Below are 15,486 nucleotides of genomic sequence, written 5' to 3'. Positions count from 1 at the left end.
GTCACAGGGGTTTTCCTGCAACATGCAGCGTGCTGCAGGTTGGTGGTCTGTGTCCCTCTGGTGGTTCCCCTGCTTGACTTGAAATCATCAATATTGTCTTTGACCGCTCCTTGTGAAGGTCTTGTTTATGTGGGTGGAGCTCATGTTAGAGTCGGCTAGTCCTGCTCTTTTTCATCTTTATCCAGGGAAGGCTTGTGTGCACTCTTTCATCATTATTTTGTTGGCTTTTCAGTTACACACAAAGTCCTACCATTGAGGACTTATACTGGAGCATTTAGCATTAAGTGCCTTGCTCAAACACTCTTGGTTGGTCGTTGTTGAGGGCGGGGATAGAATCACTTTCTATGTCCAACAATAGCAGCTACTCCAGCTCCAGGTGACCCCAATATGTTGATAAGATTTTGTTCTTCTTCACCCACCCTGCTAGCTAACCAATATCACACTGTTTAAAAAAATAGTATACAGAACAATAAGTAACCAACATCACACTGTATAAAAATCTAGTATACAGAACAATAAGTAACCAACATCACACTGTATAAAAATCTAGTATACAGAACAATAAGTAACCAACATCACACTGTATAAAAATCTAGTATACAGAACAATAAGTAACCAACATCACACTGTATAAAAATCTAGTATACAGAACAATAAGTAACCGTAACAGAGGTAGGCAACAGCACTCGAATTAGAGTAAATCTTGAGTTTTTTTATTAAGGGCAAAACAGACGCGTTTCAGCCTTAGGCCATCATCAGTGTACATCAGAACAGATGACAATGGGTAGTATATATAGAGGTGTGGTCAAACAAATCACCTTGAAAAAAACATCAGCAGATGGAGTGCATCTGTGGAAGCTGCAATGCAGCCAATCACAGAGAAGGAGGTGAGGCCACAGCTCGAACAGGCAATCAACATCATTTCTAAGGACTATCATAGTAGTGACAGCCCTTGTTAAATACATAACATTACGAATTATAAACAATACAAAATACAAATTAGAAAGTTAAATAGAAAGTTAAAAAGAGGGTTTTTACCAATCAATGGGACAAATTTCTCAGGGAGTTGACACATAACATTACAAGAAACAACCTAATAGCAATTCTTCATTTAGGCCTCTAGGGCTCTCAGTTTGTAAGGTGTGGATGTAATAAGCTTCCCTTTGGAGTAAGAGTTTATCTCTGTCTCCACCTCTTCTGAGAGGCTGAATCATTTCTATGCCTTGAAATTTAAGAGAGCTGACATCATGTCCTACAGAGTTAAAGTGACGAGCGACTGGGGATTTCTCGTCCCTGTTCCTTATGCTGGACTTGTGTTCAGATATCCTGATTTTTAATTCTCTTTTAGTTTTCCCAATGTATATGAGCCCACAGACACATCTTAAAAGGTAGACAACAAATTTAGTTCTACATGAAATTCTATTCTTGATGTAGAATTGTTTTCCAGTATGGGGATGTGAAAAAGTGTCTCCTTTGATCATTGCGTTACATTGGGCACAGTTTAAACATGGAAAATTACCTGCTGGGAGGTTACGATTAGAAAGAAAATGCTGTGGAGGAACATAACAATCAGCTCTGACCAAAGTATCGCTCAAGTTTTTGGCACGTTTATGTGCAAAGATTGGTGGGGATTGGAAAGAATGAGCTATAAGGGGATCGCTGGATAAGATATGCCAGTGTTTCAAGACTACTTGCTTAATGTCAAATGTTAAAGGAGAGAAGGTTGTAGCCAGAACTGTTTTGGAGTCCCTTTTAGGGGGAGGCTTAAGAGTCAACAGGCTATTCCTTTCTACCTTTTTAACTTTATTTAAACAGGTCTCAACCACAAAATCATTATAGCCTCTTTTTTTGAAGCGTTCACACGTTTCTGAGGCTTGCTCTTTAAAAGCCATATCTGAACTGCAGATTCGTTTAGCTCTCAGTAGTTGGCTATATGGGAGACCCTTCTTTAAACTTGGAGGATGGTAGCTGCTATAATGTAAAAGAGTGTTCCTGTCGGTCGGTTTTCTATAAACTCTGGTGTTAAGGTGGTCTGTTTTTTCCACTAAGACATCTAGAAAAGAGACAGAATCATTGCTATGCTCCAATGTGAATCTGATAGTTGGCATGCATGAGTTCAGGTATGAATTGAAGGCTTGTAAAGAAGACACACTGCCTGAGAATACACAAAAAATATCATCAATGTAACGAAACCAGCATTTTAGCAATAAGTAACCAACATCACACTGTACAAATCTAGTATGCAGAACAATAAGTAACCACCCTGCTAGCTAACCAATATCACACTGTTTAGAAAAATCTAGTATACAGAACAATAAGTAACCAACATCACACTGTACAAATCTAGTATACAGAACAATAAGTAACCAACATCACACTGTACAAATCTAGTATGCAGAACAATAAGTAACCACCCTGCTAGCTAACCAATATCACACTGTTTAAAAAATCTAGTATACAGAACAATAAGTAACCAACATCACACTGTACAAATCTAGTATACAGAACAATAAGTAACCAACATCACACTGTACAAATCTAGTATGCAGAACAATAAGTAACCACCCTGCTAGCTAACCAATATCACACTGTTTAAAAAATCTAGTATACAGAACAATAAGTAACCAACATCACACTGTATAAAAATCTAATATACAGAACAATAAGTAACCACCCTGCTAGCTAACCAAAATCACACTGTATAAAAATCTAGTATACAGAACAATAAGTAACCACCCTGCTAGCTAACCAAAAATCACACTGTATAAAAATCTAGTATACAGAACAATAAGTAACCACCCTGCTAGCTAACCGACCATCACACTGTATAAAAATCTAGTATACAGAACAATAAGTAACCACCCTGCTAGCTAACCAACCATCACACTGTATAAAAATCTACTATACAGAACAATAAGTAACCACCCTGCTAGCTAACCAACCATCACACTGTATAAAAATCTACTATACAGAACAATGAGTAACCACCCTGCTAGCTAACCAACCATCACACTGTATAAAAATCTACTATACAGAACAATAAGTAACCACCCTGCTAGCTAACCAACCATCACACTGTATAAAAATCTACTATACAGAACAATGAGTAACCACCCTGCTAGCTAACCAAACATCACACTGTATAACAATCTACTATACAGAACAATAAGTAACCACCCTGCTAGCTAACCAACCATCACACTGTATAAAAATCTACTATACAGAACAATAAGTAACCAACACTGGAAACATTCAGCACACGATTAGTCATTCCTTGTGTGTCTCCAAGTGATTCCGCCTTCGGGAATAACCGTTTATCACGGAAGGCCGCATCTGGGATTTTTCAGTATCTCCAGCATGAATCACATTGCTGTCATTTTCTGACAGTTCCAGTCGTATGTAACTGGAAATATTGGATTTGCAATTGTATAAAAACAATTTGCTTGTCCTTGATTGGAGAGCCCAGAGATTGTATCTTACCCAGATCCTCTCTTCATGAATCATAGCAACGGTTCTGGACACAGACTGCAAGACTGAGACGCCACAGCTAAATTCCATCCATTTTAGAATGTAGGTAGAAATATGCCCCTGCGGTTAATATCCTGTGCAGAAAGAATACTGTCATCTGCACAGGGCTGCCAGGCAGCGAGGCGGGACGGTAAGATGAATGAACGAGGAAGTGGACAGTTTGTCTCGAGGCAGGTAGTCGTGGCCCGTCAACGCAGCCTTCCACAGTGTCTGGTGGAATGTGGGCCTACTGTGTGAGACATAACTACTCACAGGGCCGCTGGAAGTCTTTTTAAGTAGGGGGTGCTGCAAGGAAGGGACTTTTGGACGAAAAAAATTTAGACGTTTTTTTTGCCATATTTAGAGGAATATCTCATTTTAAATTAACATTAGGATTATACTATTGTGATGTCATTATTCAGTATTTTCTCCTTTTCTGACTCACTTTCATGTGACCACCTGCTCTCCCTTTAGGTGGTTTTACACTACAACAGACAACAACACAGGCAGAAACACTGAACTTATTATTATATTTTATTATCTTATTATTATAAACCAAACGTCAAAAATAACATCTAATCTCTTTGCTTTGCTCATAGTCTTCAACTAAACCCTAAACATCGCAGTATAAAACATATAAAACACATTTTAATCATATATATCTATTTTTTTTGATTGACATTGCAATTCCAATACAAAACAGCAGAGGGTGCTGCAGCACCTACAGCACCCCCACTTCCCCGCGGCCCTGCTACTTCAGAGCCAGGGCCCGAGTTTGTGGCTCTGGCCTGTGGCTGCGTTGGTGAGGAGCTGAGGACAGCAGTGGAGATAAGCAGACGACTCCTCCTTAGGTTTTGAGAGGCTGTCATTGGGATGAATCATGACGTGGCAACAGCGGGCCCACCAGAGCGCGCCAAGCCCACGAGGAATCCCTGTCTGTCCCGCAAGGGATTAGTATGGCTAATCCAAACAGTGTCTTCTCCAGCCGACAGCCCCCGCAGTCAAACACACAACGCCTCCTCCCCCAGGGTGGTCCTCTACCGACTGATGGGGAGATAGTGATGCAGATATGTCACGGTCACACACACACACACACACTCTCGCACACTCACTCACTCACACACACACACACACACACACACACACACACACACACCTAAATGAGCATATCCCGTGTACACACACTCAAAAAAGGCACCAGTGTGTGCACATACCGTACATATTGCTTGCAATAAAACTGTCCTAATATTTTACCAGACATACTTAAGTACTTCTCTCCCTTGGTTTCCATGATCTATTTGATGTATACTCATCATCACTCTTTCCTTTGTGGGATTTTAAGAAAATTTAGATTTGTTTAAGTTCGTCCTTCATAATTCACTATTTCATAGTCTTTTTATCGATGTACATGTAGTTACTTGCCAAAGCAGATACAGTGGACACATACACTTTTCAGTTATTTATAGTATAATGTAGATCCAAAATACCTTTGCTCCAACTGGAGATTATAATAGCTAATCCCACCCTACAGTAAAGTGCAAACTCAGCAGGTTTTAATCTCATAACCTTTCCATTTAGGCTAAAATGTGAATGCTATTTTTTGTTCATAGTTATGGAGCTTATGTTTGAAAGGTTACTGGTAATAGTTACTTAAGGGGCTTAGGTTTGAAAGGTTATTGGTAATATAGTTAGTTAAGGGGCTTAGGTTTGAAAGGTTATTGGTAATATAGTTAGTTAAGGGGCTTAGGTTTGAAAGGTTATTGGTAATATAGTTAGTTAAGGGGCTTAGGTTTGAAAGGTTATTGGTAATATAGTTAGTTAAGGGGCTTAGGTTTGAAAGGTTATTGGTAATATAGTTAGTTAAGGGGCTTAGGTTTGAAAGGTTATTGGTAATATAGTTAGTTGGGGCTTAGGTTTGAAAGGTTATTGGTAATATAGTTAGTTAAGGGGCTTAGGTTTGAAAGGTTATTGGTAATATAGTTAGTTAAGGGGCTTAGGTTTGAAAGGTTATTGGTAATATAGTTAGTTAAGGGGCTTAGGTTTGAAAGGTTATTGGTAATATAGTTAGTTAAGGGGCTTAGGTTTGAAAGGTTATTGGTAATATAGTTAGTTAAGGGGCTTAGGTTTGAAAGGTTATTGGTAATATAGTTAGTTATGGAGCTTATGTTTGAAAGGTTATTGGTAATATAGTTAGTTAAGGGGCTTAGGTTTGAAAGGTTATTGGTAATATAGTTAGTTAAGGGACTTAGGTTTCACTACTACTGGGCTGCCAATGTTACGGCTCTAATGTTTTGGCGGCAGGGTACCCCTGGCAATTTAGTTCTCGGGGCCCCCCTGTGGCTGAAAATGGAGGCCAGCTCTATTGCCAACTCCTCTCTGCCAGCCATTTTATTTTCTAAGGTAGAGAGGCCGGGGGCTTTTCAGGATTTGGGTTTTGTTGTGAGAAACTCAAGATGTTTCCGTCCACACTCCAATTTGTTTCAATCACTCTTTTTTGCCTCCTAGGTCAGATAGAAGCTACCGTGCCTGGAGTGAGAAGGGTCTAGCTTCCATCAAAGACCTATACATAGCTGGTCATTTTGCATCCTTTGATCAACTGAAGAGGGAGTTTGAATTCAGATACTCAGATACTTGCAAATCAGGGATCATGTTCGATCCAAGATTCATACCTTTGAAACACTCTCAGATTAACATGATTTTTTCGATGTTTTGCTGAGCCCTCCTCACTCCAAGCATTTCATTTCTAGATTTGTATGTTTGTTTGACAACTGCATCATGGCCTCTACTGAGAGGATTAGAGAAGCATGGCAGGGGGAACTTGGCATTGAGTTATCTGACATCACATGGGTTAGACTAAGAGTCTGTCTGTGGTACATCTCTGCTCAGTTAATAGTAGACACCAGCTGATCCAATTTAAAGTCACCCCTCGTCTTCACTATTCTAAGCATAGTTGCACAGGATTTTCCCCTCTGTCTCTCTACTGTGTGACAGGTGTCAGGTATCAGAGGGCACTCTGTCTCATACCTTATGGTTCTGCCCTTCACTGGTGGGATTCTGGGCCAAAATATTTGACTGGTACTCCAAGGCCTACAAAATAACCCTCCAGAAATCACCATCTTCGGCTGCTCAGAGTCCTCTCTGAACTTCACTACAGCTGTGCAACAATCTCTGACACTGGGGACAACTGGGGAAAACTCATTCTGAAGGAATGGAAGTCCCCCTCTTCACCCTCTTTCCAATTGTGGTTGACGGACATGATCTCTGTTATACGGATGGAGAGACTGAGGTTCCTGAGAACCAACTCACATAGAAATTTCTAACTATTTGGGACCCGTTTTTAGCCTACCTGGATGAGGTTAGGGCTGACAGGTGACTCGCCCGGCTGGTTTCCCATATACCCCTTGCATGAGATCCCAAGTACATCGCTTACAAGCACATAAGCACCTTAGGTGGCTGGTGACACCACTTTGTAATATTGAATGTTGATCATGTTCGTATGTTTTTTTGTTTTCTTTTCCTGTGTCTGAGCCTGTTTGTCTGTTTGGTTTGGTTTGTGTTCTACAAAAAAAATAGAAAATAAAATATTGAGGGAAAAAAAGGGGCTTAGGTTTGAAAGGTTACTGGTAAAATAGTGCAAAGTTGTGGTAAAGATAATGGTGCATGTTATGTAATTTCAGCTGCTTTGGCCCGCAACCGCTAAACAGAACGTCCAAGAAAAGAAGCAACCGTTCCCTTTGGCTACTTTTGGATGATGTCACAGCCCATTGAGCGACACTGTCCAACAATGAGCCACGGGCTATTTGAGAGATCTGTAGCTACAGCATGACTCACCGCTAATTGACCTTAAAATATCAAGCCACATGAGCTGGCCTTTCAGAGCAGGGGTACGCAGCGCTCCCGCACCCCCTTTGGAGTGGTCAAAGCCTTGTTTGTACAGCCTGGCCAAACATGTACTGTACCAACGAGCAGGCCCTAAACACAAGAAAGGCCACTCAATGCCTTCAGATCGGCTCCTGGACGGGCCTGTACGGTCAGCCTTTTATACAATGGGTCGTTTTTAACCCAGCAATGGTTTCAAACATGTTCCAACCCTGCTGGCTGCTCTGCCAACAAGGTAACAAAGGAGCTAGTTTGTGATTTCTCTGGCTTCCTTTAGGTTTGTTATTCTTAACTTCTTTATTCTCCCTCATTGTATGTTTGACTCATGCTACAGCCTCTGAAAGACAGTAATGTCGCAGATGAAAAGGGCACTTTGGACGTCAAGGGCCAGGGGCTCAGGCCCCGCCCCCACGCGCCTGTAGACATTCTTTACTGTTTATATGCCGACAATACAGCTGTGCCAGCTGTTCTATCTGTCATAATCAGCGTTGTAGCTGTAATCCTGATAAAGAACGGCCTCGGCTCTCAGCTATTATTCCTATACTCTCACAGTACACTGTTCTACCTGTCATGTCAGCATTGTACACTAGCTATAATTAGGGCTGTCCTCGACTCAGAATTCTGCCAGTCGAATCGGATTTGACTGTGCAATACGAATATTTGACTCTTCTATTAAAAATAAAAAATAAAATAATTTATAGAATACCTTCAGTGATTATTTCGACCACATTAACAGTCAATGCACCAGAGTGATGGGGACATATTTTGAGCATTTAAAAATCAATACGAGACTGTACAGTATATGACCATGCAAGATTTTAATTGCCGACGTCGGGCTATTGGATAATGGATTCGTCTGAATAATGAGACAGGCAGGACACGTGTTTCTTTTTAAATTAAGCTCTTATAGCCTAATTTTTTATTTCACGTTTTAAACATTAAAACATGTAGCCTACATCAATAAACAAATGAAACCGTGTAAAATAAGACATTGGCCCGGCTTTGAAATGGCATCTCCAATGCCTAGGGCTAATCTATACAGTTCTTTAGCATATTTCTCGGAAAAAAAACCTCATAGGCCTAAATAAATCTAAACAAGAATAAATTATCAAAAGAAATTAAGATTGGAATTTAAATGGAGGGGGGTGGGGGGGGAATTGACCGCTCGACTTGAGGAATCTCCGTCGACTCACGGGTCTCTCGACTCATGATTGGACTATTGGACTTGTAGAGGACAGCCCTATAGCTATAATCATGATGAAGAACGGCCTCGGCACTCGGCTATTATTCCTATAGTCTCACAGTAGACTGGAACGTGCTGCTCCACCTGGCCACTCTCCAGTGGTTACACTGCAGTGAGCATGCATCGTGTCATTATACAATACTGTGGTGAGGCCAATGCATACTTTTCATTTGTCTCTGGTGTTAAACCCGTTCATTTTGGATTTTGTCATACACTTCCTCGCCGAGTTGTAGAAACCAGAAAACCCCGAAATTGTACTGTTTACATGTAACCCTTCAATATTGCAGCCCTCGCGGCCATGGAGGATGACAAATGCCTCCTGGCATTTGCTTCACTTTGTTTTGTGGCAGTGTCTCCTCTGCTAGCGTGCATTTAAGGCTATTTTCTACTTACGGGGCTATGCTATGGTCCCCGGGAGCATAGGGGTGTTTAGCTGTGTGTTTGCTGGTGGCTGCTGGCGACGGCAGGCTCACCTCTGCCCCCTGTGGCAGATACCTCCAGATGGAAAGACACGCTCTGGGGAACACCACAAACCTTCCCAGCACTACAACAGTATCTATCTCCTCCTGGGATACTTCAGACCTCAGCCGCACCAGTGTTGGGCAAGTTACTTTCAAAATGTAATATGCTATACATATTACTAGTTACTTTCATTTGAATGTAATAAGTTACTTTACAATATTACTGTCTGGGTAGAGTAACTCGTTACTTATTACACTACTTTTGCATTACTTTCACAAAAATAACTGCAGTAGCAAAATGACATTGCCGCCTCGGAACCATCCCGAAAAATAATTTCAACCGTCTTGAAGTCAGTGTAAACTGTCCAAACTTATAAATGTTATCCTTTTCCTTTATTATTGTCATCTATATAGTCCGGGAGCCATGGGGTTGAACCTCACTTTGTCGGATAAAGTTTTTTTCTCTGCTGATTCTTGTAGTTTGGGGGTACCTATTCAAAATACAGGAGGGTGCCCGGTGAGTACCCTTGAGCATTTTCAGATATTAACCCCTTAATTGCCAAAATTCCGGAAAAATGCAGATTTATGGGATTTCATGCAAAATACTCAAATCAAATGCATCCAATTTGTTTTCTCCAATGTCTATTCATAAAGGAGGTCATGTACAATGTATTTCATTCCACATTACATAATATTAACCCTTTTAGGCCATGCCAGCAAAACAAATGTTTTATGACAATAGGGGTCGTGCTGGATGAGAACATCCATTGAGCCTTTGCTCATTGGCATGTAGAGATTCAGAGTAGATGATACACACTGGGAGGTGTGAAGGGCAGATTTTGCTGCTGATGGTCTGATGGTGTAGTTAAGCCTATATGGGTATTGTGCATCCTACCCTGAAACATGCACAGAACATTGTGCATGGCAAACCAGGCACTTCACAGTTTCACTTATTGGAGTTAAAAGGGTTTTGCAGCCACACCTGATCATCTCCAAAATGTAGTCTGGGACAAGTTTGCAATCTTCCGGTAGAGTGGTTGGGCTCAGTGACCTGTTGCATGTGTCTTTTTTCCATCAAAATTCCTCAGTGTTCAATGCTAGTGGCAGATTTACATTGATATTTCAATATATTGCTTGAAAGTGGGCCCCCCCTGAGTGAGCAGAGTTCAGAGTGGACCAATCAGCTGCTGCCGTTTGAATGAGCAGAGTTCAGAGTGGACCAATCAGCTGCTGCCGTTTGAATGAGGAGAGTTCAGAGTGGACCAATCAGCTGCTGCCGTTTGAATGAGCAGAGTTCAGAGTGGACCAATCAGCTGCTGCCGTTTGAATGAGCAGAGTTCAGAGTGGACCAATAGTGGTTATTTGCATAAAAACACACAATTTGATTAGGAAATTATTGTATCTTTATTTTAATATGTGCTTTGATTAAAAAAAATGTAAACCAATTTGTAACTTGTGTTACTTGACAACTGGTATAATATTTCTGAAATCCTGTTGGTAAGTTATATTACTGAGTTACTGCTAAAAGTAATATATTACATGAAATATGTTACTTTTGTAATGAGTACCCCCAACACTGCTCAGCACAACAGATGACCTTGCATCGCAGGGCAAGTCGTCGGCTTTAGGGTTTGTGGAACGTCGCCTTGTTTATTCATATGAAGCTCAGGTAATAGTATCATGGTGGCCAATCAAAGGCAACCTGTTATGTGGCTGTTGGCCTCTCCCTCACAGCCTGAGTGGAATGTTAAAGATGGCTGTGCGGTTGTGGTTTCACCTCAGGTTCACTGTGAGTTTGTTGAGGCCCCCGCTGTCACCGCGGATGCTTTTCTCTCATTGAGGAGGATACCACTGTGCTTCTGATGGGAAGCTCACGGAAAAGACACAACATCGTGTTCGCTTTTCATACAGGCTTTCCAAGGGGTCAGATACATTGACTTAGTATCAAACTCCGTTTTCGCAGAATTGGACACAGGATATTGTGTAGTAATAGCATAATTACCCTCATCCTCGCCCTCAAGGCTATCCAACAAACCAAGTTAAACAAAGGCTGGGAGTCGAATAAAGTTATATGTTTTGAGACAAATGAGATATTTCATGCAATACCACAAATCACTACTGTAATAGGAATACTTCTCACTGGTTATAGATCTTCCACTCTAGCTCAAAGTACTATTAACCATATTGACCATTTGACCAAGTGTCCTAATTGGTAGATGCACTATACACAGTGGTGCTCTCCTCGTGTGCTAGTTAGAGCAGTGTTTTTCAACCTCTTTTGTGCCAAGGCACACTTTTGACATTGAAGAAAAGCACACGCGGCACACCGCCATCGCAAACGTTACAAAATGAAACAGCTCGTAGTGGGGCTCTTCATCTGGGTTAGGTCTGGAAGGACTTTGATCACAAGGATCAAGTCCAGAGTCTGTATTTTTCCTCTTCAAATATTGATACATGGTTGTTGTCGTTAGCAGTGTCACTTGTTCTAACCAGAGTGATTTAAAGAGAGAGTGCTGCCAACGGAAGTCCAAAAATGCTTGATCGTCACGTTGACTCACGTAGCTGTAGTAGTGTGTAGTAGTTCCAGGAAGTACGTTTGAATGCATAAAAGAACACTGATAATACCCAATTTGATTCTTTATACGTATTACCCTTTCAAAGTACACCACAAACATTCTGCTGCGACTCTACAGGGCTGCTGGATCCAGAACCTTACTTCCGGAAACTATTGCGAGTTAAAAAAAAAAAAAATCTATTGGGGTGAATGGAGATGACGCAACTCTTATATCTCTATATGGCTCTGGTTCTAACCGGGTCTACTGTACCTGCATCTCTTTATCTTCTATTGTTTCAAAAAGGTAATTATTATGCTACTAATTGTGCTACTGCCACCCACAGGCATAGAAGAGTAGCGCAACCAAATAGCATAGCGTAGCAAGCTGTATTAAATCAATTCAGTGAAATTGGACAATTTCTCACTGCACACCTGACAATCTGCCACAGCACACTGGTTGAAAAGCACTGAGTTACAGCACAAATGACTAGACAAAAGAGAAAAGTATCCTACAAAGGCTTCAGACCCATCCAAGTAGTTGCATGCCTTTTAAGAAATATTTAGTTTAGAAGTGTTTGATATCGTGCAAGTCGCTGGCTTTCTCCACCACGGGTTGCTCAAATCTAACTGTAACTGATGTCTGTGATTTTGTGATTTATTTACGAGGTCAAATTGTTTCATTGTTTTTCATCGAAAACCTAACTCAGCCTCAGTTGACCCTGATTATGGAAAGTGTTAGAGTCTCCACTGGATATGGGTCACGTTTATGATCTGAACAGATCGCTCTATTCCCAATAAAACAGGACTGTTTTTTGCGGTGGACCGTTAGTGTGCTTATAATGATCTTTTATTGTGCTTTCGCTCATCTTCATTGGGTGTTTGCTTCGGCACTGAACCCTGTCAAGTGATTTTGATTTAGGCACATGAACAAATCGTGAACCTTCTGAACTCACTTATTGTCCGTGGGTTTGAGTTTGCATGGCTAGTTGGTCACGATGAGGCCAACGGACAATTTTTCAATACGTTGTAAACGATCTTCCATTTCTCACTCTACTGGGTGTGGATGCCTCTGGAGTGTTTGAAAAACATGTCACCTCGATTGGCGCGTGTCCGAAAATCATTTTGCTAGTCTCTAAACCCAAATCTCTTTTTCCATGTCGGTTATTTTTTTTCGGGAACATTGCTGGTGCTGTCATTAGGTTCAACTCAAGGTCGCTTGTGTCTGATGGCGCTGACGCTTCGGAAACAATAAAAAGCCCACTCTCTCTCTCTCCCCTCCATCAAGTGTCACTACGCAACAGAGTCCCAAAACACCCAAACAAGGGGGCAACCCTGGTAGGAATAGGCCCCATATTCCACACTCTTCCAGGAGCTTATCGATGGAATCTTCTGGAATCTTTCGTGTGCCCGCAGATCCGACTCGGAGAGATGGAGAGAGAGAGCAAGAGAAAGTGACAGAGAGAGAGAGAGAGAGAGAGAGAGAGAGAGAGCAACTTGGGGGCTCCTATAGCTTGCCCTTCCCAGAGTTAAAGATGGATTCCTGGAGGAATGCCTCCATGGCTGTATCGCGTGACTGCGACTGCTCCCCGCCGTCGAACACATGGGACTCATTTACCCTTGTAGGCCACAATGATGGTGCCACAAACATCAGGCCCCCCTCAGGAAGGGAAGAGAAGGAGGAGAGTAAGGGGCGGAGGAGGATCTACCCATCATACAATGCCAGTGTCCCTGGAGAACGTAGCGGGTGGCACATACTGTAATGGATCATCATCATTCGCCCTGTGGCCAACGTGCCCAAATGAGTCTCACCGCTTTCTTCTTACGAGCACCACACAAAGGAAACCCTCGTAATTGTGAACTGAACGAGGCTAGTGCTATATCATCAGTTTAATCCAAGCCGGGTCGTCCTGCTGTGGTGGAGAAAAGCTACATTAAAGTAGCATTTTATAGCATGGAAGTCTACCTAAAACCGCCAACTGTTCTGAACTAGTTCTGAATGGATGTAAGAGAAAGAGAAGGAAGGAAAATGAAGGAGAGAATGGTGGAAGGACTGAAAGGAGGACAGTGTGATGATTGTGCTGCCTGGTGATGGCTGTTCAAACAGGCCTGGACTGAAATGTCACCAGTCCTCCGCAGAGAAAAGGCTCGCTGACAGCCTGTATAAACACTGTTTTTTTTTTTTGCCCTGTAATCGCATGTTCACTTTAAAAGAGCGCCCGATGGATTCCACGGACATTCGGTAATACTTAGGGTCTCTGCTGCAGTAGGTTCGCCCCCCCCCCCCCCCCCCCCCATCTGTTTTAATATGGTGGAGGGTGTCTCTTGTCCATGGAGAGAGGGTGGAAGGTGGGAATACAATCCAGATTGTCACGCAGAGTCCGGACGTTCCTCTCATTTGCACGAACCACTCAGCACATCACGAGACATTAGTTAGCTGGTCAACACTACACTTGATGTGAATACTCCCCCGTGTAACTTCTGATACCATGACAGACCCGAAGACATGGCAGGAATGTAATGTGTGATATATGTATTTGTATGCGTCTGGGTGACATGATAGTCAGGGAGGCCACCTAGTGAAAGACTTTCTGGTTCTATCCCCAGTAGTGACAGCACACAATACTACAAAGTCACTCTGAACAAGAGCAACTAACTCATCAGCGAGCCTGTTTCACGGGCAGATATTGGAAATGAGGAAAAAAAACTAGACGTATAATTCAATAATTCAATTGTCTCTCGTTGCCACTCATGGACATTGGTGTTGTGGTTCCTCTGTGTCTCGTGTAGGAGTCGTCCGCCAGGTGAAGCCTCTGATCGGCCCGTTGAGTACCGTGCTGAAACTGTCCTCCACCAACCTGATGTCCCAGGGACACACCCACCAGAACATCATCAACGTTCACGTCTACGTCTCCGAGTTCTGGTTCTGAGAGGCGGACGGCACATTCTACCACATGTATCAACGCATCCCTTGTCTAACTGCACCCTCCTTAACACTGAAGACATGAACGCAAATGTGCCTGCAGGAAATTGGCTACAGTGTACCATGAAGTGCCTACACAGTGGTTATGTATGTTAGATCAATGGATATAGATCAGTGGAGGTTGTGTATTGTTTTAATATTATGTTTGATGACCTTTGACCTTTTCAGTGATGACAGACCACTAGCTGCTTTGAAGTGTGCATTAATGAGAGCACTACTTTTTTGTTCTGATGACGACCTCCTCCTGTATGGGATCTGACATAATGGAGCTAAACATGAAGAAACCGTTTGCTATAAAAGAAATGAGACCCATCCAGAATGTGATGTTAAGTGAAAGTGCATGCATTTAGAAAAGTCTTTAAAGAATATGATGGCTGAATGCAACAATATTATGAAATTATACTTTCTTTTTTGTCGCGTTCATTTTTCCTTTCTTACTGTATGCATTGGATAAGGTATTATTTTCTCTCGAATAAACATTCTTTTTTAGTGACAGTATTTACGTATGTTTTTGTGTTTTGTGAGAAAATGGCGCAAATAGCCTAAAATCCCAGTAAAAATATTAAAATTAACATATTATGTTTTCATGCACATTCATACTTTAATTTCACTTGGTATCATGAGTTGCTGAGGAGAATTTCTGTATTTTTCAACCTAGTCCCTATTTTCCTAAGTTTTTGTCATATCCCGATTATGAGAAACCTGATTATGATAACTGTGACATGTCAATATTAGCTAGCAAACACACATATCCTACACTTATCTTTTCTCCTATTTACTTTTGTTCATGGTGGTCTGTAAAAAAAACACGTTTCCATGGTGATATTTAGAACGTTCTGTTTATTCTTTTATACAGGGAAAC

At 41.7% G+C, this 15,486-nt stretch overlaps 1 protein-coding gene across 1 annotated transcript in view; it reads left to right on the top strand.

The window, feature by feature from the left end:
* Positions 1–15,142, top strand: part of fbln1 (fibulin 1) — a 53,212-nt gene extending 38,070 nt beyond the window's left edge. The window contains exon 17 of the mRNA XM_083663059.1: positions 14,432–15,142. Coding sequence (XP_083519185.1) covers positions 14,432–14,571 — 140 coding nt within the window. The 3' untranslated portion in view covers positions 14,572–15,142. The remainder of the gene's footprint in view (positions 1–14,431) is intronic.
* The last annotated feature ends 344 nt before the right edge of the window (positions 15,143–15,486 follow it).

The sequence above is a fragment of the Poromitra crassiceps genome (assembly GCF_964638095.1).
Source record: "Poromitra crassiceps genome assembly, chromosome: 30".
NCBI lineage: Eukaryota > Metazoa > Chordata > Actinopteri > Beryciformes > Melamphaidae > Poromitra > Poromitra crassiceps.
This window is presented reverse-complemented; position numbering and strand designations above follow the sequence as displayed.